This window comes from Trichechus manatus, unplaced genomic scaffold (genome assembly GCF_000243295.1).
Source record: "Trichechus manatus latirostris isolate Lorelei unplaced genomic scaffold, TriManLat1.0 scaffold00030, whole genome shotgun sequence".
NCBI classification, from domain to species: domain Eukaryota; kingdom Metazoa; phylum Chordata; class Mammalia; order Sirenia; family Trichechidae; genus Trichechus; species Trichechus manatus.
In genome coordinates this window covers 4,357,533-4,381,319 of record NW_004443966.1, presented here as the reverse complement: position 1 = coordinate 4,381,319, position 23,787 = coordinate 4,357,533, and the positions used below count along the sequence as shown (strand labels likewise).

At 38.7% G+C, this 23,787-nt stretch overlaps 1 protein-coding gene across 9 annotated transcripts in view; it reads left to right on the top strand.

Moving 5' to 3' along the window:
- ADAM10 (ADAM metallopeptidase domain 10) overlaps positions 1 to 23,787 on the top strand; it is a 158,297-nt gene that overhangs the window by 59,246 nt on the left and 75,264 nt on the right. For all 9 annotated transcript variants that reach the window (XM_004374612.3, XM_023729682.1, XM_023729675.1 and 6 more), the window contains 2 exons: positions 13,679 to 13,797; positions 15,673 to 15,831. In XM_004374612.3, the coding sequence (XP_004374669.1) occupies positions 13,679 to 13,797; positions 15,673 to 15,831 (278 nt within the window). The remainder of the gene's footprint in view (positions 1 to 13,678; positions 13,798 to 15,672; positions 15,832 to 23,787) is intronic.

Below are 23,787 nucleotides of genomic sequence, written 5' to 3'. Positions count from 1 at the left end.
TGAGAACATTCAGCATTATCTTGTAAAGCATCTGCCTCAGGCCATGCTCCAGGCAATGACTCAGGTGCTCTTTAGAGGCAGCTGGGCTAGGGCTGATCTCCTCAGATGGAAGAGGAGGGACTAATGGTTTTTCTGGGCAGTGTGGTTTAGCAGACAAACATAAAGTAATCTCTTCAGATGGGACTGGTTCTGCTGGCAGGAGTGATTCAACAGAATTTATAGGCTCAGTGTCCCCAACTTCCTGATTATCTGCCCATATGTCCCCATCCCAAGTCTCAGGATCACATCTCTTCCCAGTCAGTGCCCTTACTTTAACTTCAGACACCTCTCGAGGTTTGCAGTTGACCTGGGGTTGTAATTCAGCCACTCTTACAATAAGACTCTGGGTTTGATTTTCAGCAATTTTGGCTCTGTAACTACAAGAAATAAGGCTGTCTTTCAAAGCACAAGTGGAAGCCTTGAGGTCATGTATGCGGCACTTGAGCCTTGACTCTGAAGCCCTGAGTGCATCTCTTTCCTTCATCAGTTTGTCTAGCGAGAGTAGGACAAACCAGCCAGCTTCCTTATACTTTTCATTCTGACAAAGCTGTAGAAAGATATCACACATATGTTCACCTTGAGCCTCCTCACCTTTCACCAATACCTGATCTACTGGTGGTGATATTTTGCATGTTTGTATCGCCACCTCTCTCCATGGACTAGCAGCGACCTCTTTACTGCTGGAAGCAGAGTAATCAATGTCTTTATGAGTAACCAGACTTGAAAACCAATTTAGAAAACTCATCCTTACAATTTTGTTTCTCTAGAACCACTCCCGGTACCAAATGTCTTAGGCTGGGTTGTCTAGAGAAGCAAAACCAGTAAAGTGTATAAATACTTATATGTATATAGAGATTATATCAACGAAACAGCTCACGCGATTGTAGAGGCTAGAACGTCCCAAGTCCGTGGATCAGGGTAGAAGCCTCTCCCAAGTCACACAGCTGCAGAAGCTGGCAAGCCCAAGATCGGCTGGTCGGAGAGCAGGGCTCCCACTCTCAGGCTGTGCAGATCGACGAATCCCAGGTTCGGCAGATAAGCTGACAGCTCAAGTCCCAAGAACGGGAGATGAGACGACAGGAAGCAGCCGCAGGATCCAGAGAGAGCAAAAAGCCAGAACGTCTGCTTATATACTGATGTGGGCCACACCCACAAGGAGACTCCGTTTCATCTGATTGGCTACTCACAGTGTATTCGGTCATGGGAGTGATTACATTAAAACACGGAGAATCATGGCCCAGCCAGGTTGACACACAATCTTAACCATCACAGTACGTGACCTTCCAGGAATTTGTGCATTCATACCCTAACATAATTTATTTCGTTGTTCTGCTTCAGAGGTGCTTCCTGTATCTCTATTATTTTTCTGGTTTAGATGTAGAGTGTGTTCCTAAAGCTCGAGAAAGGAAAACCAGCCATCGTTACCACATGGTGCAACTGCATCTTCAGGACCCTGAAGCTGGTGAATCGGCAGCCTGGGCTCCTTTGCATCTGTTTTGTGTTATTTTCTCAAATTGTTGTCATTTGTTAGCTGATTTTGCCCCCCGATAACTTCACTCTGTTTTTACAGTTGTAGTATAATGCCACTGAGGAAGGCCAGAGAAGAATTAGAGTAGAACCCCTAGACTCAAGAGAAGACACAAAATGGTAATGATCCATTGAATCAATACAGCGGTTTAGTCTGAGGATAGGAAAACATGCCTTGTGTAAACAGTGTTCTTTTTGTAGGGTGTCGTACTTCCTTGAAGAAAATCTTAGTGTCTTTGATGACAGTGTAATGTATTATAATAATTAAAAAAAGCATTAGACTTGCTGAAAGAAACATAGTAAAGGGAGCAGAGTTTAGCCATAGTCTAGAAAGTGGCTCAAGCATTAATAAAGAGAATTTCATATGGTGTTATTTAGCACTTTTAGATTAAAGCACATTTTGCAGTGACGTCGAATGAGGTCCTGTTATCATTTCTGTATCGTATTTGCATCTGTTCAGACTGAAAGGTGACTTGATGGAGACCATAGTGGTACCTGAAGACCACCGCCTTCCTTAGCACGTGTGAGCTCGGCTGTTTTCTTCACGTGCTCGGGAGGCGTTCAGCATGGTGGGGAGAAGAACAGGCAGTGACCGGGAGTAGAGGTCTGTGCTTAATTATAGTCTCTGACATTGAGGCACACCTTTTACTCACAGGATTCATGATGCCTTCTTTGCAGTGTCTCTGTGGGATAAGATGCAGCAATATACCAGTAAAGCTCTGTATTAGCATCGCACTATCACTATCTCAACTACGTCTCTTGGGGCTTTTGCTACTAAGAAAGGTATCTCTGGTCACACCATTTGGTTTTATACCCCAGCTGTTTGGAATATAATGATTTTTATAAAGCAGTGTTCACTGCATTTTTTTTGACCTTTGGGTCAAAGTTTAAACAATTATGGAATCAGATTATGTTTTCAGATTTTTTTAAATTTAGGGATTGTTGAAAAACTGAGAAGATAATATGTGGTTTGCCAGTCAGCTACTTTTTATTATTTTTATAATATGTTACCATTTGCATTTTATGTAAATATTAAAATAGCAAAAAGATGTGAACTGTCAAACAGATGGTAGCAGAATTGTTATTAGGAAGTTGGAATCCAGTGGCTTGGTTAATGGAATAAATTATGTCTCCCTCTTGGCTGGCTATTCGTTTGTAGTTTATCTATTTTATAGATGTGACTGACTGATTCAGGGTGGCTTCTTTCTACCATTTACCTGGCTTCCAAGGCTCTTTCGCATTCCCTCTTCTGTTGATGTATATTTTAGATGCAAATTGATTTTGATATTAATAAGAGCAGGGCATTTTTGGGGGTCTGATAAAGTAAATTTGATATTTTGTTTTATATCTGTATTGCTATTTGACTCTGCATGGGTAACTGAGAACTGATTTTATTTATAGTTTTAATCCAGTTTAAATCAAAACTGATAATATTTTGTGTATATAAGATGAGTTTCTCATTATAAAATCAGTGTCAGGGTGGGAAGAGTCTTCGTTAAAGTGTTCTTAAATTCTTTCTGTTATACTGTTTCTCTAGGGTGGTTATGTAGACTGTGCTTAGACCTTAAGTGATATAAAACTATTTTTTGGAGTGGAGGGTGTAGCATAGACTGTTCTTATATTGAATTTAGATGTCTTCCTGAAGCTTTTACCCCTTTTTTTTTGCCATGTAGAATGCTAATGTTCTTGCTTATAATGGTTTTAGGGTGTAACAAATTTTGCTGAATAACAAATATGTTAAGCCCTTTGACATTTAATGTTTAGTCTCTTAGACAAAGGTCCCTTTCTAGAGATAGTATTTATATGGTACAGGAGCCTGCGTGGTGCAGTGGTTAAAGTGCTCGGCTGCTAACCAAAAGTCTGTGGTTCGAACCCACCAGCTGACCCATGGGAGAAAGATGTGGCAGTCTGCTCCCATAAAAATTACAGCCTTGGAAACCCAGTGGGGCAGTTCTACTTTGTCACGTAGGGTTGCTATGAGTCTCAATTGGCTCAACGGCAACAGGCTTTTTTAAAAAAATTTTTTAATAGTATGTTAAATATGATTGATAAATGAATATTTTTAGAAGTATCATGATTCTTTATAAAAATAATGTGTGCATTTACGCTTGCATATATGGTCAAGAATTTCCTGTCCATCAGTTGGCAAAAGTAATTTTGTGAAGAGACAGCATGAGCAACGAGAAGTTAGGCAAGCAATCCTGTTTGTCCAGGATAAACTATTGTTTGACTATTTCTGGGGAGTCCATATTTTGAAGATGTGTTGGGCTTTGTTGATTGTATGCTTTAGTAGTTGGGAACCTTGAGGCTGTAAGGTCTCTTTCCTGGCATAAGAGACTCTTTGTCACAGCACCTGGGAAGCCCTGGATGTTTTTTGACTAGAGTTTTTAGCAAGTGACCGAATGAGTACAGTCTCAAAATTAAAGGGTGGCAGAATTGACATGAAATTAAGGAAAAGATCAAATAGTGTTCAAAATGGGAAACACTTGGAAATTAATGATTATAACCTGCTAACCCCTATTTGCTTGAAAAATGAGTTGTCTTTGTTTTAATCAACTTTATTGAGGTACAGTTTACATAAAATAGAATATATTCATTTTAAGTATATAGTTTGACAAATGTAGACACTTGTATTACCACCACTTGAATCAAGATATAGAATGTTTCCATCTGTCATGAATTGAATTGTGTCCCCCAAAAATGTTTGTATCAGTTTTGCTGGGCCATGATTCCTGGTATTGTGTGATTGTCCACCATTTTGTCATCTGATATGATTTTCCTATGTGTTGTAAATCCTGCCTCTATGATATTAATGAGGAGGAATGGGTGGCAGTTGTGTTGATGAGGCAGTACTCAATCTACGGGATTGGACTGTGTCTCGAGCTGGTTTTTTTGAGATATAAAAGAGAGAAGCGAGCAGAGAGACAGGGAGAACTCATACCACCAAGAAAGTAGTGCCGGGAGCAGAGCGCGTCCTTTGGACCTGGGGTTCCTGCGGGGAGAAGCTCCTAGTCCAAGGGAATATTGATGAGAAGGACCTTCCTCCAGAGCTGACAGAGAGAGAAAGCCTTCTCCTGGAGCTGACACCCTGAATTTGGACATTTAGCCTACTTGACTGTGAGGAAATAAATTTCTCTTTGTTAAAACTATCCACTTGTGGTATTTCTGTTACAGCAGCACTGGATAACTAAGACACCATCATACCAAAAGGAATTTCTTCGTTACTCTGTACTGTTAATTTCTCCCCACCTCAGGCAACCACTGATCTGCTTTCTGTCACTATAGATATGTTTTGCCTTTTCTAGAATTGCATATCAATGGGATTTTACTGTATTTTTTGTCTTCACAAAAGTGCATGTATTTAGCAGTTTGATCTTTTTTATTGCTTAGTAGTTTGCCATTGTCTGAAAAAGCTACAATTTATTTATCTCTTTTCATACTGATGAACATTTATGAACATTTAGGTTATTTTCAGTTTTTAGTTATTATGTCCAATTCTTTGTGAATGTTGTTTTTGTTAGGTGCTGTTGAGTTATTTCCGACTCACAGTGACCCTATGTACAATAGAAAAATTACTGCTCGGTCTTGTGCCATCCTCACAATTGTTATGCTTGAGCTCATTGTTCCAGCTACTGTGTCAGTCCATCTCACTGAGGGTCTTCCTATTTTTTGCTGACCCTGTACTTTACCAAGCTTGATGTCCTTCTCCAGAGGCTGATCCCTCCTGATAACATGTCCAGAGTACATGAGGCAAAATCTCGCCATCCTCACTTCTAAGGAGCATTCTGGCTGTACATCTTCCAAGACAGATTTGTTTTTTCTTCTGGCAGTCCATGGTATGTTCAGTATTCTTTGCCAACCCCATAATTCGAAGACGGCAAATTCAGAGCGGTTTACTGACAACGCTTATTATGTCAGCTGACTAAGGAGAAGTGTTTGCATGGTCTGACAAAGCAGTGAAGTGTACACTGGGAGTTCAGAGGTGATTTGGCTATTCTAGGTCCTTTCAGTTTCCATGCAAAATTTAGAACTGGTTTGTCAATTTCAGCAGCAAAACCTGCTGAGATTTTGATTAGGATTATGTTGAATCTCTAGATATGGGGGACAGTTATAATTTGTAATTATAACACTATTTAGTCTTCCAATTATGAACATGATATATCTCCCCAATTTAAGTCTTCTTTAGTTTTTTTGAGCATTGGTTCATAGTTTTCAGCATAGAGGTCTTACACTTTTTTTGTTAATTTATTTCTCAGTACTTTTTTTTTTTAATGCTGTTGTAAATTGGATTGCTGTAAAAATTTTATCTTCCAGTTTTTTGTTGCTGGTACATAAACATACCCCCCTTTTTGTGTGTGTGTGTGTGTGTCTTTTTCATTTTATTTAATAGTTTTGTTTTTAAAATTATTGTGCTTTAGGTGAAAGTTTACAGCTCAAGTTAATTTCTCATACAACCCCCCCGCTTGTTTTTTTAATATGTTAGTCTTATATCACGTGACCTTGTGTTAAACTCCTTATTCTAGTAGTGTTTTGGTAGATTTCTTAGGATTTTCCATATAGATGATCATGTTGTCTACAAATAAAGACAGTTTTACTCCTTTATTTCCAATCTTAGTGCCTTTTATTTCTTTTTGTTGCCTTATTGCACTATCCATTACAGTGTTGAATGGGGGTGTTAAGTGTGGACAACCCTGCCTTATTCCCAGTCTTAGGGGACACATGCTTAGTCTTACTCTCTTAAACATGATGTTATTAGCTCTTGGTGTTTTGTAGATACATTTTATCAGGTTAAGGGAGTTCCTGTCTCTTCCTAGTTTGCTGAGAATTTTTATCATGAATGGGTAATAAAATTTGTCACATGCTTTTTCTACATCTATTGAGATGATTATGTGGCTTTTCACCCTTTTTAATGTGAATTGTGTTGATCGATTTTTAGAATGTTAAACCAACCTTGAATTTCTGGAATAAATCGTATTTTCTCATGATGTATATGTTGCTATGTTCTATTTGCTAACATTTATTTGTGTTTTTTTGTGTTTATGTTCATGAGGGATGTTAGTCTGAAGTGTTTTTATGATGTCTTTGTCTGGTTTTGGGATCAGAGTAATAGTGGTCATCTTTTTTCTTAAAGAGTTTTATAGAACATCAAGGAGACTGTCTGGGCCTGGAATTTTTCTTGTGGAAAGGTTTTAAATTATGAATTTGATTTCTTTAGTAGATATGGGGCTGTTCAGATTTTCTATATTTTGCGGTAGTTTTTGTTTTAATCACTGTTACCTTGGATGAGATACAGTAAGGCCAGGCACAGATCAAGAGACAGGGACAGAGCAGAAAGAGAGGCCGTGAAAGTTTTAAAGGTTCTATTATGTTCACGGTTCTGGGAAGAACATCGTGTGCCACGCAGCCACACTCAGGAGGCTGCACCCAATGACAGAGTAACAACAAGCTGAGTTGTAGGTGATGGCTTATATACAGCAAGTGGGGTGAGGATAGCTAGGTTTCACATGCTTCCTAGGGACTGAGTATTTTAGATAATTCTGCAGGCTCAAGGGGCATGGGGCTGTCCCTAGTTGTTTGATGCCTGGCCCTGGGACAGTTATGGTAAGTGCATAGTCATGCAAGAGTGTGAGAACCAGATAAAGGAAGTAGGGTGGTTGAAGTGTGGGCTTCATCAGCTGCTCAAGAAGTAGAACTAAACAGCCTCTAGTAGGGCCTCAAAACTGTGTCAACACAGCATTTTAAGAAAAAACTATATTACAGTTTTCATTATATGTACATTTTAAGGAGTTTATTTCATTTAAGTAATTGACTTTTTTGACAAAAGGTTGTTAATATTTTTTTATCCTTTTAGTATTTAGTTTTCTCTTTCATTCCTATTGTTCATAATTTATTTTTGAATATTTTCATTACCTGTAGAGTTTAGATTGACATTGTGTTTCTTTCAGCATTAAAAAAAGATTTTGTTCTAATAACTTCCGGCTTGCATTCTTTCTAGTGATAAATCAGCAGTAATTCTTTTCTTTGTTCTCCTGCATGTTTCTCGGCAGCTTTTAAGATTTTCTCTTTATCGTTAGTTTTTAGCAGTTTGACTATGACATGTCTTGGTTTGTTGTTCTTTGCACATATTGTGCTTGGGGTTTTTTGAGCTTCTTAGATCTGTGGGTTTATAGTTTTTTTAAAATCAAATTTGGAAAATTTTTGCTAATTATTTTATCAAAAAAAAAAATGTTTTTGTCTCCTTAACACTGTCTCGTGGGTTAGTGAAACTTTTTTTTTATATCCTCTACTTCTCTGCGGGGAGCCCTGGTGGCATCGTGGTTAAGCGCTTGGCTGCTAACCAAAAGGCCAGTGGTTCAAACTCACCAGCTGCTCCACGGGAGAAAGATGTGGCAGTTGGCTTCTGTAAAGATGACAGCCTTGGAAGCCTGTGGGGTAGCTCTCCTCTCTCTGTCCTGTAGGGTCACTGTGAGTTGGAATTGACTCGACAGTAATGGGTTTGGTTTTTGATATCCCTCTCTGCATCAGGTGGGTAGTTTCTATTGCGTTGCCTTAAAGTTCACTGATCTTTTTTTCTGCAGTCTCTAGTCTACTCTTACCCAGTGATTTTTTTTTTTTCATCAGAAATTATCTTTTTCAGCTCTGGAAGTTTCTTTTTTTTTAATAGCCCATGGCGTTTTCTCCTCATTCTGTCCACGTTTTTCCTTGTGAACGTGTTCCCAGCAGCTGTTGTAAAGTCTTCATCAGCTTCATCATCACTGATATTTCTGGGTTGATGTTGCTGATGGATTTTTCTTCTTATTTAAGTCACATTTCCTGCTTCTTTATATCTAGTAATTTTTAATTGCATATTTGATATTTTAATGTTGTAACGTGTAATGTTTTACATATAATTACAACATGTAATGTTGTAATATAGATCTGAATTTTTAAAAACTTTTTACTTTGAAATAATTATAGATTCATAGGAAGTTGTAAAGAAATACACAGGGAAATCTTGTGCTCCTTTCCCCCAGTCTCTTCCCAAGGTTAGCGTCTCACACACCTGTCATACAATGTCAGAACAAGAAGTGGAGACGGGTACAATGCATAGAGCGTGTTCACATTTCACCAGCTATACGTGTGTGTGTGTGTGTGTGTATAGCTCGGTACAGTTTTATCACGTGTGTACCTTGCTACCACCACAGTCAAGATACTCAACTGGACCATCACCACAAGACTCCCTCCTGTTACCTCCGTATAGCGCACTCGTCTTCTCCTCCACCCCTAACCCTCAGCAACCACTAATTGGTTCTCTGTCTCTATAATTATGTTATTTCATGCATGTTACATAAATGGAATCCTGCAATGTGTATCCTTTTGAGGCTGGCTTTTTTTTTTTTTTTTAACTCAGCATAATTTCCTGGAGGTTCATCCAGGTTGTTGTGTTTACCGTAGTTCCTTTTTATTGCTGAATAAGAGCCCATGGTATGGATGTACCACAGTTTGTTTAATCATTTGGATTTTTATAAGTGTTAATTAAGCTTTGGTTTGCAAGATAGTTAAGTAGCTTGTGGATCAACTTGATCTTTTTGAGGCTTATTTTTTAAGCTTTTTCAGGTTAGGTCTAAAAAAAACCAACCAAACCTGTTGCCATTGAGTCAATTCTGACTCATAGTGACCCTGTAGGACAGAGTAGAGCTGCCCTGTAGGGTTTCCAAGGCTGTAATCTTTACGAAAGCAGACTGCCACATCTTTCTCCTGTGGAGCGGCTGGTGGGTTCGAACCGCCAGCCTTTCGGTTAGTAGCCAAGTGCTTTAACCGTTGTACCACCAGCGCTCCTAGGGTGGTCTCGAGTAGTCTTTAGGGCTCATTTGTCCCTGCCTCTGAGTGGTGGCCTTTCTGGGTGCTCTGTTAAATGACAACAACATCTCTCTTCTTTGCTGGTTGGAGTTGAATGTACTTCTACTCCCTGCAGTGTCCAGTAGTTGATCAACTCACAGCTCCTCAGCAGTTGTTCCTTGGCCCACCTTGTGGAGTGTCCCATCTGCATGTCATCTTAGTATTCAGCCAACGACTAAGGGTGAACTCATGTGCAAGTTTCTGAAGCTCTTTCTCATATTCACACCCTCCTTTCTGCTGCTCTGCCCTGCAGAATCCAGCTGCCTGTTCTGTCTCCTCTGTGTAGGGCGACTGCTGTGCTCTGGAGTCGTAGTCCAGAAGTGCCTGCAGGCAGATAGCTGGGGCGGTCACTGAGCTAACCTTGTTTTCCTTCTTTCAGAGATCATAGGCCTTCACTGCCTATTGTCTGAAACCAGTCGTTGGATACACATAACTGAAAAACTGTTTTCCGGTGGGAGAACAAGTCCAGTAATGGTGTCTCTGGCATGGTTGGCAGCAGAAGTCTCTGTTTATTTCTATGTCAGTTGTTCGGATATTGAAATGGATTTTTTTCTCCAAAGAGCATTACTTTTCATTTTGTATCTTAAGATGTTATTTTGATTTACATTTATTTTTTGAGTAAAAAACAAGTTCCCACGCTTCATAATTCAGAGTCCAAAAGGGTATACAGGAAAGTCTTTTCTGCCTTGTTTTCCACCTGTTCATTTCCTATCCTTGTTATTGTTTTAATTTTATTTCTTTCGTATTTTATATCGTTATTAACTTCTTGTGTATTCTGCAAGAAACTTGATGCATATTTCGATAATATATCTCATACACAGAAATGTTCTCTATAGAAATGAGGATATAGATTCTTTCTTCCCCACATCCTTGTTTTAGAGAAATACTAGCATTCCTGTACTTCCTTTTCTGGACCTCATCTGTTTTGTTTGTTTGTTTTCTTTGATAATGCAATTTAGAGAGCTTTGAATTCATTACATTAGAAGATTTTATATTATTTTTTCAGCTGTGTGATATATGATTGTATAGATACGCCATTATGTAACTAGTTTGGTTGTTCCCAGTTTTTTGTTGTTACAGACAGTGCTAAGGTGGATAATCTTGTATGGAAATAATTTCACTTTTGTGCAGGTGTGCATAGGGTAAATTTCTAGAAGTGGAATCTCAGTATCAAAGAGTATGTAAGTTTGTAATTTTGATTGGTTTTGCCAGCTTTCCCACTGTAGAGGTTGTATCATTTTATTCGTGCCCCAGATGTGTACAGTGACTGCTTATTTTCCCATGCCTCCCTGACTCCATGTGTTACAAAATTATATCATGTTTTAAATAATAAAGTTCTTAGAGTACTGTTCAAAACATATATTTGCAAAAAAAAAAAAAAAACCAAAAAACAAAAAAAAACAGAATACTTTTGTTATATTAGTCTTTAAAGAACATTGAATATAAATTTAAGTACAAACTTTATGGCAATCATAAGAGACTTGATAATACTTTTTTTCTTGATGTGCTTTTAAAAGTTTAATAATAATAGTAGCTAATTTTTGACATTTATTGTATGTGTCCTATGTGCCAGTACTGTGTTAATGAGTTTACATACATTATAAACTAATTTTTAAAACAATTCTACAAGATAGATGCTGTTGTTGTTAGGTGCCGTTGAGTCAGTTCTTACTCATAGTGACCCTGTGTGCAACAGAACGAAACACTGCCCGGTCCTGCGCCATCCTCACAATCGTTGTTGTGCTGGAGCTCATTATTGGAGCCACTGTGTCAGTCCATCTCGTTGAGGGGCTTCCTCTTTTTTTTTTCTCCCCAGGGAAGCTATACATTTTTTTAATGGTGTCTTCTGCAATAAATACCTTGTCATTATTCGAATGTTTTTATGTCTCCTCTTTTGGAACTGCCATCAGGGCCTGTGGCATATTCTTTTGAATGTAATTGATGGCAGCAAATCTTTTCTTTCAGAGTCTGAGAGGAGATTTTCTATTTGGAAATTATCATAAGTCCTTTGAAGTAAAGACTGACGAGTAAGACGAATAATCAAATTGGGTGATAGTTTTTGAACAGAGATAAGCTAATGTAAGGGAAGAAGAATTTTGGCACAGGAGGATGTATAGAGGGACATAGGGAATCATTCAGAAAGAATGAGTCATGTTTATTTTGTTGAGTTTCAAGCTCCCTGATAAATTCTTTTCTAGCATATCTTGACATTTTATTAGTTTTCTTTTTTTTTTCTTGTACTTTAGATGAAGGTTTACAGAACAAATAGTTTCTCATTAAACAGTTAGTACACATATCGTTTTATGACAATGGTTAACAACCCCACGACATGTTAACACTGTCCCTTCTCAACCTTGGGTTCACTATTTACCAGCTTTCCTGTACCCTCCTGCCTTCTAGTCCTTGTCCCTGGACTGTTGTACCCCATTAATCTCATTTTGTTTTATGGGGCTGTCTAATCTTTGGCTGAAGGGTGCATCTTGGGAGTGACTTCATTACTGAGCTAAAAGGGTGTCCGGTGGCCATATTCTCGGGGTTTCTCCAGTCTCTGTCAGGCCAGTAATCTGGTGTTTTTTTGTGAGTTAGAATTTTGTTCTGCATTTTTCTCCAGCTTTGCCCGGGACCCTCTGGTGTGATCCCTGTCAGAGCAGTCAGTGGTGGTAGCCGGGCACCATGTAGTTGTACTGGACTCAGTCTGGTGGAGGCGGTGGTAGTTGTGGTCCATTAGTCCTTTGGACTAATCTTTTCCTTGTATCTTGTTTTCTTCATTCTCCCTTGCTCCCGAAGGGTTGAGACCCGTGGAGTATCTTAGATGGCTGCTCACAGGCTTTTTAAGATCTGAGATGCTACTCACCAAAGTAGAATGTAGAACATTTTCTTTATAAACTGTGTTATGCCATTGAGCTAGGTGTTCCCCGACAGGGGTTCTTCCTCTTTTTTGCTGACCCTCTACTTTATCAAGCTTCATGTCCTTCTCCAGGGACTGATCCCTCCTGATAACATGTCCAAAGTACATGAAGCAAAGAAAGTCTCAAAATCCTCGCTTCTAAGGAGCATTATGGCTGTACATCTTCCAAGACAGATTTGTTCATTCTTCTGGCAGTCCATGGTATATTTAGTATTCTTCGACAACACCATAATTCAAAGGCGTCAATTCTTCTTTGGTCTTTCTTATTCATTGCCCAACTTTTGTGTGCATATGAGGCGATTGAAAACACCGTGGCTTGGGTCAGGCATACCTCAGCCCTTAAAGTGGTATCTTCGCTTTTGAACATTTTAAAGAGGTTTGCTGCAGCAGATTTGCCCAATGCAATATGTCATTTGATTTATTGACTGCTGCTTCCATGGGCTTTGATTGTGGATCCAAGTAAAATGAAATCCTTGACAACTTCAGTCTTTTCTCCATTTATCATGATGTCGCTTATCGGTCCGGTTGATAGAATGCATTGTCTTCATTTCACAAGTAGGCATCCTGGTTTAGTAAATTTTAGGCTTAAGATTAATTATTGTCATATCTTCAGAGATTAATGACATCAGTCTTTAATCTTTAATTCATTTAATTTCACTTCAGTATTTTGGTCTTTCCCTCTCTTCTATGAAGGATAATTAGAATGACTATAATATTGGCCAGGATCATGGTCTTTTGGGTTTCCCACATTGAGTTGAGGAAAGTCCGAATATAACTTGCAAGTATTAGAACCCCCAGACAAAAACAAAGGAGTTGAAAGGTAGTGTGTGTGTTTGTATGTGTGTGAAAGAGTGAGCACACTGCTTCTCTGAGAAGAGATGTTAGGTGCCTAATGTAGATGCCGCTTTTATGCATTGCCTTCTTTGAGTGGTGAAAAGTAGAGGAATGTAGCAAAGTTGCAGAATTACTGGAGAGGTAAGACAAGTGAATAATAGCAATTGGGTCAGGAAGCTTGTTTTTATCCGGAAGCAACATAGTTGCTGTTGGAATGATCTTGTATTACATGATCTTGTAGGAATCAGCCCATAGGCTCTTACTTTTTAATATATCCTGGACATTTACTTTTTAATTGTACATAACTTAGAATCCTACCACAGCTGCTAGGTTGAATTTCAGAGCAGAATTTTTATAAGAAAATCTTGGTCAGCATAATTCCCATATAGCCAAATTATGTGACATAGCCCATATTTTGCAGATTTAAAAAAATTGTTTAAAATTTGGATTATTTTAATTTCAGTTTTTTTTCCCTTCCCACCCCATTTGCAGACATTTCAATCTACGAATGAAGAGGGACACCTCCCTTTTCAGTGATGACTTTAAAGTAGAAACATCAGGTAGAGTACTTGATTACGATACCTCTCATATTTACACTGGACATATTTTTGGTAAGTTGAACCTTAAAGAACTCCTTTGTTTTATTTTTTCCTACACAAAGAAATATGTCTTTTTTTTTGAAGTATAAGCAAATATTTTAGAAAAGCTGTATAAAACCTGAGGAGAGTAAATGTATTGTGAAGGGTAATGATCTTTGAAAAACGAAGTAATTCTTGGATTTATCTTTACATGCATGCTGGCTTCTGAAAGGTTTGAATTTTTGACTTTATCTACTACCTCCAAAGTGTTAGATTTTTGAAAAAATTTTAATGACTTCTATAATTTTCTGATTTTCCTGGTCTCCAAGTAAGAAATTAGTAGTAGCTTTGTTGCATTTTGTAAGACAAGAGGAAAAGTTTAAAAGGAGACTGTAAAGAACGTTTTAATAGCCAAAATTAATGTGACAGAGTCATTCATAGGAAAATCCCTCCAAGGGATTTTGAGAATCTTACTTGCTTTTGTTCCCAATTCTGGCAAATTTCTTTTGCTACATCAGATTAAAAAGATATTGGGGGTGGGGTGGACGGGAGCACACTTAACCCAATACCAAACCCACTGCCATCAAGTTAATTCCAACTCATAGCGACTCTATTGGACAAGGTAGAACTGCCCCATAGGGTTTCCAAGACTGTACATCTTTGCAGAAGCAGGCTGCCACATCTTTCTTCTGCAGAGCGGCTGGTGGGTTTGAACTGCCGACCTTTTGGTTAGCAGCCGAGTGCTTTAACCACTGTGCCACCAGGGCTCCTTAACCCAGAGAGAAAGTTGCATTTGATAGGTTTATAGTGTGAGAAGAATAGAACAATTATAGAAGTCATAAAAAAGCTGAAAAATCAAAGGGTAAAGTATTATTGTATTATAACCCTGTATGTTAATAATTACTCAGGATAATCCTCAGTTATTAAGAAAAAGTTAAACTGTTTCAAGTTTTATTTCTACATATTAGAGAGATTTCCATTCAAAATATATCAGGAAAAATTAAATGCTTAAAGAAGTTTTTAAAATTTTTTCATTATACCAGATAAATGAGACATTTCTGTACTTAATGTTTCTCATATGCAGACTAAATCTCTAGTTATTAAATTAAAAGCTTTCTGTACTCTTACAATTCTGTGACCAAAGAAAAGTGTTTTTTTCACCAGTCTAGGTTTGTAATACACTTTTTAAATACTTTCTTGATCATTTGTCTTGCTGGGCAAATAACTGAGTAGTCTCTGCCCTATTTTGTTAGGTGTTGGTCAAGAAAAGTACAAGAAAAATAAAAAAGTACTTCTTTTACTAGAGAAGTATAATTGATGGGACAGTTTTTCAAATCTTTGGCTGCTATCTTAAAAAGAATTGCTGGTATACTTTTGTTCAAATAGCTTCTGAAATATTTGACACTTTCCTATTAAAAAATATATATTTACAAAGCCTAAAGATGGCAAGGCAGCCGAAATGCACCTGCACGCTGTTATCGGGTGGGGAAGGAGCTTTTTTCTGATTTAAAGAAAAAGTTTCACCACATACTTTTAATATCTTTATTCTGAAAAGATATATATCTGTTTGCCTTTTTCTGAGTTTAAGTTAATTTAACAATTATTTATTGGATGCCTATTGAATTTATGCCAGCCACTGTGCTGTATGCTGGGAATATGGCCTTATCAACAAGATAGACATTCTGTTTTTCATTGTTGTTATTAATAGTATATTTTTGTACTAATTGCTGTTCACGTCTCAAAGTCAGCTTGAATATTTATTAAGTGATAAAATTAATTACCAAGTAAATTTATATTCAAGATTAAAAAAAATATATACATGTATATTAGAATGGCTTTTTAAAGGAGAATTAATTTAACATTTATGTGCAGATCAGCTTTTCAAGAGTTTGTTGCTTTCATCAATAGGTGAAGAAGGAAGCTTTAGCCATGGGTCTGTTATTGATGGAAGATTTGAAGGATTCATCCGGACTCTTGGTGGCACATTTTATGTTGAGCCAGTAGAGAGATATATTAGAGGCCGAAGTCTGCCATTTCACTCTGTCATTTATCATGAAGATGATATTAGTAAGTACTTAAATTTTATCAAGTAGCTTTTAGCAAAAAGGCATATGAATAGTTAAAACTATGTGGAAACAAATGCGCCCCCAGCTCTTTTCTTTCCTAAGCTGTTAATCAGGCTGGAAATGACTCTCACAAGCAGAGTCTCAGTGTAATGAATAGTAGGTCTGTATGCGGCCATTTCCTTGTCAGTCTGTGCCAGTCTTACTTTGTTGAGATGATGCAACAAATTCTGTTTGAACTACAAATAAGCCCATTCTGATTGAACTAAAAGTCGTATATTGCTGTTATCAGCCTGTCTGATTAATGCTAAAAAGTCTTTGCGAGTGTGGCTCACTGAAGCTAGAACAGCATCATTATCTTATGTAAACTGCGGCATGGATATTTGTGTAGTATTTAAGGAATATTTTAGGTATTTTTGTACTGTGAGTTTATCACTGTAGACTGTGTCCTCTGCCGTGGTCTGTAGGTGATGATAGTTCGTTGATAGAGTTCTTTTTCTGTGTTTCAAGAACAGAAAATGAGTTGAGACGTCACCATTGAATTCTGCCGTTGTCTGTATGTCCATACTCACCAATCACTAGAGTGCTTCGTTGTAATACCACAGAGAAGTGAATTCCTCTAACTGACATGCCTCTTGACTACTCATGATTAAAATTTTTGACTGCAAATAGACTAGCCTCTCAATTTTTGCCTATTCTCCTAACTTGGCAGCTTTATCCTGGCTTCGTTTTCCTTTCTGCAACCAGGAGTTTATCGTCAACGGTTTCGTTCTCACCTCCCGTAATGTGCTGGCAGGGCTTGACCATTTGGACTTTGCTCTGTCGGCTCTGACGGTGTCTGTACTGCGGTCTGTAACTGACTGCTCGTTACCTCTGATGCTGGATTAAGATAGAAAATAACAGTTACTCTGAGTAATATGAATTTATGATGTTAGCAACCTGCTAAATTGTGAATTTGTTAATGCCCTTTGCCATTTTAATTCGTCCTCAAGTGCCACGCTGCAGTCTTTCCCAACCAGGGGTAGGACCTCCTTTGACTCCGTTCTTCCGACAGAATTGTCACGTACCTGCTCTGTATGCTGCTTTGTAATTTTCTTATAGATTTACCTCCCCTATCAGCATATGTAAGTTCTCCAAATACAGTTTCTGTTTCTTTTGCACCTTTAATATTCTAAATTACCATTCATCTTTGCAGAACTTTCTTCTTAAATGCTTAATGAAATTTTGGAATAATCTCTCTCATGTTTTCTTGGCTAGATTTTATAAATGATTTAAAATCAAACAAGACTTTTTGGGAAAGGAAGAAGAAAGGAAAAGAGTAATTTGACAGATTTTGAACTTAATCTTTCCCTTCCTGTCATATTGTGATCATACTTTTCCCTTTGCTTTACGCGTCCCATCCATACCCTCTGCTGTGTTTGCCTGCCTGTCGTGATTTCCATTCTATGTCTTTTCCTTCCTGTCTTCCTCCTTCTCTTAGCTACTAGTATGTACATTTAAGTTAAGCATATTCAGGTTTTTTCCTTCACTTTCATTTCTCCCTTGTGATGTAATGGTATTTTTCCATGTTGCTTCCTATAGTAACTTCCAAATACCATTCTTTATGTCAGTCTTCCTTTTTCCCCAAAGATGATGAATTAGGTTGGAGAATCAGTGATGCTGAATGCTTTTCAGTTTTTTCTTCTTTCTGGTGTTCACTTTACCATTGATTTTCGCTCTTATTTTTTACTTTCCCACATAAATATAAGCTCACAGTGAGCAGGCCTTTTCAAGTTCTTCTTGTATACCAATGGTGGCATTAGAACTTAAGAGTAATAATATTTAAAGTGATTTTGTTTGTAACTTTCTCTAGGAAATGAAAATGTAGTCATACGAGGAACGAATTGATCGTGTTTTTTAATGCTTACAAGTTTAGACAATTACTTTTGAAAAACTCTCTGAAAATCTGTCAGATTAACTGTAGATTAAGAAAACGCCCACGTATTAACTTTTCAGTTTCTAAATAGTTACACATTCCAGATTTTAGAGCAGGGGTTGACAGATTTTTTTCTGTAAAGGGTCAGAGAGTAACTACTTTAGACTTTGCAGACCGCTTGATCTCTGTGGCGGCTGCCCAGCTCTGCTATTGTAGTATGAAAGTGGCCGTAGAAAAGATGTGAGCGAGTGAGCATGGCTGTGTTCCAATAAAACTTTATTTATGTACACTTAAAATTTAAGTTTCATATAATTTTCCCATGACACAAAATATTGGTCTTTTGATTTTTTTCTTCCAATCATTTAAAAATGTAAAAACCATCCTTAGCTTACAGGTGAAACAAAAACAGGTGGTAGGACTCATTTGTTCCTCAGGCTGTAGTTTACTCACCCCCATTCTAGAGGATAGAGAGGCAGATATCCTCTTCATTGATCCGGTAGTCTTTCTTAATAGAATACCTCAGGTTCCAGCAGCAGCTGCAGCAGCACCTGGCACTGTCTCAGGTTCTTCACTTGCCTTGTTTACTTCTCACAATAACTCTGTAAGCTGTGTTGTTGGTTGCCATCGAATTCGCCCTGACTCCTGGCCATCTTCTGTCTAACAGAACAAAACGAGGCCTGGCCCTGTGCCATCTTCATGACCGTTGGTATGTTTGAGTCCATTGTTGTGGCTGCTGTGTCAGTCCATCTCACTGAGGGTTTCCCGTGTTTTCGCTGACCCTCTACTTTACCAGCCATGGTGTCCTTTTCCAGCAGTTGGTCTTTCCTGATGATGTGTCCAAAGTAAGCAGGTTGACGTCTCACCGTCCTCACTTCTAAGGAGCCTTCTGGTTGTATTTCTTCTAAGACTGATAGTTGGTTCTTCTGGCAGTCCACGGTATATTCGATATTCTTGGCCAGCACCACAGCTGGAATGCATCAGTTCTTCTGTCGGCCTCTTTCACTGTCCTACTTTATCCCCATTTTATAGATGGGGAAACGAAGGCTTAGAAACATTATGTCACTTGACTGTAGATCCCTTGTTTTTACCATGTACTCTTCTGCCTCACTCATGGAGGAGAGCTGTGAATTCTCACTGCTTTTACTCCAAGGACTTCTGGGCCTTTCTGAAATATGTAAGCCTCCCTAAAATTACACATTTGTGTCTGTTGCTGTTTTAAGTCAGATTTTTCCCTTACTGTGTTTAGCAATGGATGTTTTATTTTACAGCTGTTTAAGAGGGAGGATGTCCCTTTAAGTGCTAATAATTTATTTTCACAACTAAAATACTGTGTGATTTTTAGATCACTGTTATGTATGTCTAAGTGAATTTGGTGTCTCTCTGTGTGTTATACTCCCCAGAAACAGATGGCAGGGGAGCACGCCAACCTCAGGTAGGAGATCTAATGGAAACTTGGCCACACTCCTCTTAATGCTGTGCTTGCAACTGCGGGCATAAATGCAACAACCACTGTGGAAAATGATGTTACTATTCCGGAGAATCTGAGGGAATGGCTTCTGAGACTGTGTAGAACACAGAGACAATTTTCAGTTAATACCCTGTGGGTGCTCTGATACCCAGTTAGAAGTGATGGCTGTAGCTACATATAGTTACAGGCTTAAAATTTACACTTATTCAATTCTGAACGTAGGTAATAAAAAGAGCTTTCTCCTAGGACATAGCAGTGTGAACAGTTTTGACAAGGTATGAATACCACTTAATCCTCTGCCCCTTGGCACAGTTTATTGTAAAGAAACTGGGAGAAACATTGTCCCTTAAACTGTACTGGTAAGCTTATGAATATGGACAGCTTTTGGACATGACTGATGGCTTGGAATCGTTAGTCGTAATGGTGTACCCTTGTACCCTTTTGTGTACTACTGGTCTGAGAGGCAAGGGGCTGAGTAATTTTATCTCTGAATTAAAAAAATATATTTAAAATAATTATATAAAGCTGTAAACTAAGTATATTTGGGTTTTTTTCTTTTCATTGATATTGCTTTTTATTCATTTTCTTGTGTAGGAAATAAATACAGGAACATATACTATAAATATAGGAAAGTCTAGAGTGCTTTAAATTGCCTGTGCCTCATAGTAGTAGGGCATCCCCACTGTGAGCACGTAGTAAGTCAGGACACATGTCTGAGTCTGTAGTGTAAAGTCAGGGAGCCCTGGTGGCGCAGTGGTTAAGAGCTCAGCTGCTAGCCAGAAGGGTCGGCAGTTGAATCCACCAGCTGCTCCTTGGAAACCCCATGGGGCAGTTCTACTCTGTCCTCTAGGGGTTGCTGTGAGTCAGAATCCACTCCATGGCAATGGTTTTTTTTTTTTTTGATTTAGTATAAAGTCAGACATTTAAAATTTTGATAAGTACTTTCACATGATTCTCTAAGAAGGTTGTACAGATTTATACTCTTAGACCTAGAAATTTAGTGGATTTAATAATATATTAATATACAGTCTGTAGGCATATTTTCCCAGTTGCTTCACAAAAATGCCCCACCCCCTTTTTAAAATAAATACAGGATTCAACCAAGGTTTATTCATTGCATTTGATTGTCACATCTCTCTGGTTGGTATTGCGCTCTTAACATCCTTAGTGAGGAAAAACTGACATGTAATAAACTGCTCATGTGTATATATAATTTGTGTATAATTATATAAAAATTATATATATTATAAATTAATATATATAAAAATTATATATATAGATTATATATAATTATATGCAAATTATATGTAATTCAGTAAGTATATAATTTGGCAACTTGGACATACGTATTTTGTTGTTGGTTGCCGTCGAGTCGATTCCAGCTCGTGGAAACTCCATGTGTATACATCTCTGTGACCTGTGTGACATTATCACCGTAATAAAGGTAGTGAACATGTCTAAAACCAAAACCAAGACCAAACGCGTTGGCATTGGGTCAGTTCCAACTCACGGTGACTCCGTGCGTGAAGAGTAGAACACCTCCGTAGGGTTTTCTTGGCTGCAGTCTTTATGGGAGCAGATCACCAAGCCTTTCTTACATGGAGTCCCTGGATGGGTTTGAACCGCCAGCCTTTAGGCAAGCGAACCTTTATGTTCGCGAGCAAACGTATCCATGTATTTGAGCATTAGTATAAAGTTCCTCTCCAGAATCTTTGTCCTGCTCAGTGTAATCCTTCCCTCTTACCCATTCCTACTCCTCCTCCCTTACCCACTGCTGTCCGGTCGATTCTGACTGATAGCAACCCTGTGGGACAGAGTAGAACTGCCCCGTAGGGTTTCCAAGGCTTTAATCTTTACGGAAGCAGACTGCCACATCTTTTTCCTGCCGAGTGGCTGGTGGGTTCGAACTGCCAACCTTTCAGTTAATAGCCGAGCGCATGACCACTGTGCCACCAGGGCTCTCCTCCTTCCTTAGACAATCACTAATCTATAGATTGGTTTGCATTTTCTAGACTTTTATATACATTCAGTTGCATACTTTTTTGTTTGTTTAATTTCTGGCATCTTTAACTTAACATAATTATTTTGAGATTCATCCATGTTCATTCCTTACTGATGAGTAGTAGTCTGTCTTATGGATTTATCAAAAACTGTTTATGCATTTGCCAGTTATTGGATGTTTGGGTTGTTTCTGGTTTTTGGCTATTACAAGCTAAGCTAGTATGATCTTTTTGACATTAACTTATCAAACTGTTGGTTAATTAAAGAATAGCTAAATTTTGAAAAGAGGCAAAGGGATGAAATAAATACTGAAGACTTTTACGGTTTTGGTCTACTGCCTGAGCTGTAGAGAGGAGACACTTTAGAAGTTTAAGATGATTCTTGTGGAAGTAAGAGAACAGAAGGAATGTTCGTCTCGTGCTAGTTGTGCAGACGCTCACTTTCTCTCCCAAACTCATACTTATCCTTCCATAAAAAAGTCTGAGATGATAGGAGAAGGGTAGTTATTACTCAGGTATAATCTTCCAGAAGCATTTACCGACTCCTCAGCTCTGTGCCCCCCCTCTTTACTGTTGCTTATCTACTGGGGAGTCCTCCTTATGTCTTGAAGTCAGCAGTTTAAAGGTCACCGGTCATATGATTGATCTTTGAGAAGAGATGTGGAAAGAAACCAGCTGTTGGCTGGACGAGTAAATTAAATTCAGCCGATATTTATTAAACTGTAGATGATTGTCCTGGTGGTGCAATGGTTGAGTGCTCAGCTGCTAACTGAAAGGTCAGCGTTCAAACTCACCAGCAGCTCCGTGAGAGAAAAGACCTTTGCTCCTGTAAAGATTACAGCCTAGGAAACCCTATAGGGCAGTTTTGCTCTGTCCTATTGCTATGAGTCGGAATCGACTTGATGGCAGTGGGTTTGTAGGGTCGCTGCGAGTCAGAATCGACTGGATGGTCGATCAGAGTTGAGTGGACGGTCGGCTGGATGGACACATCACCAACAGCAACACAGGTGGTTGCAGAGAGAGCTTAACACTTAACAAGTTAGTACTTAAATGTAATACTTGTTTACATGCCTGACTTGCCAGCTAGACTGTAAGCTGTTTGAGGGTGGATACTCTGTGTTATTTATTCTTGTAACCCTTGTGCTTGGTAAATAATAATGTTTCCTCCCATTCCTTGTTTAGTAAATGAAGCAATGCAATTAAGAATAACACTGACATAAAATTAGGAACTTTATGTGCATACAGACCCTAGTTTTGAACCTGTCCTATTTTATAACTGGTCTATAAAGTAGTCAGGGATTTGGAACACACTGTCCTGTAGGAACAGTTTAAAATGGTAGCTTGTTCCTAGTTATAGGCAGACTGAAGGCTAAAAGTAGGTTATTGAAGGCAACAGTTAACAGGTGTTTGGTTAATGGATGACCTTTGCAAAGAGGATGGAAACCAGCTGCTGGCTGAAAAATTAAATTCAAGTATTTATTGATTTGTGAATGTTCAGGAAGGATTATGACTTTTTTTCCCTCTAATCTTCAGGAGAATTGTCAGTCAATAATAGTCAGAATGTGATAAATGCTGTAACAGAAATGTCATCAAAGCTTTTCACATTAAGGAAGCCTTAGGGAAATTTAGGAGACTTCCCAGGGGAGATGGCATTTGACTTGAACCTTGAATACGAGGGGTATACTTTTGACTGCTAGAGGAAAAAATCTGAGATGGTAGGAGAAGGGTAGTTCTTATGCACTGGCTGCGAAAGTATTTCTTTTCAGCTGCTACATCTTGGAAACTTGGAAAGGAAAGAAAAGATACAGGGCGAAAAGAGGGGGAAGGAACAAAAAGAAACTGGTGTCTTGTCTGGCCCTGAGTCGCCCACTCTCTGCTGTGTACAGGTGTGTAGTCCTCAACTGAATCAGCGGAAATAACGGTCACTTTAGATCGGTGTCTTACAGGTTTTCATGTTCCACTTTAATTTTCTCCTGTGGCTTCAAGTTTAAAAGTGGAATAAAATCAGTAGTCATTGAGAAAAACCAAAATGTTGGTTGTTGATAGCTAATGGTAGATGTTATGAAACACTAATGACTAAAAATTCATTATTTCTGGGGAGTTGTGATTAACAGCTGATTAACTTCTTAATTACTATTACTGAATGTCTAAACTATACGAGACATTTTTAAATACTGTGGATACAGTGATGAACAAGGCAAAGGGTCTGCTCTTAGGTCCTTTAGAATCTAGTGATGCTGCTTAGAAGTGATCAGAGTATTTCTGCGGTTAGCCTGACCCCCATTGGCCCCCAGCGCCAGGCCTTACCTCCTGCAAACCAGGGGCTGGGAGGGACGTGTTTCCTGGGAGGTGAGTGGTGTTTGTGCATGTGGAAGGGGGGCCGTCTCAGCCTTTCCCTTCCCGGAGAACACCAGACTGTGCCCCTCTTCCTATGTTTCCCCCACATACGCTCCCCAAACAGAAACTGGGCATGGCGGACGGGGGATGCCTATCCACTAGAATTGGAAAGGGGGGGACATCTGGGGTCCCCTAGCCATTCTTTCCTCCCCCTAAACTCTTCTCCAACCTGCGCCCCCC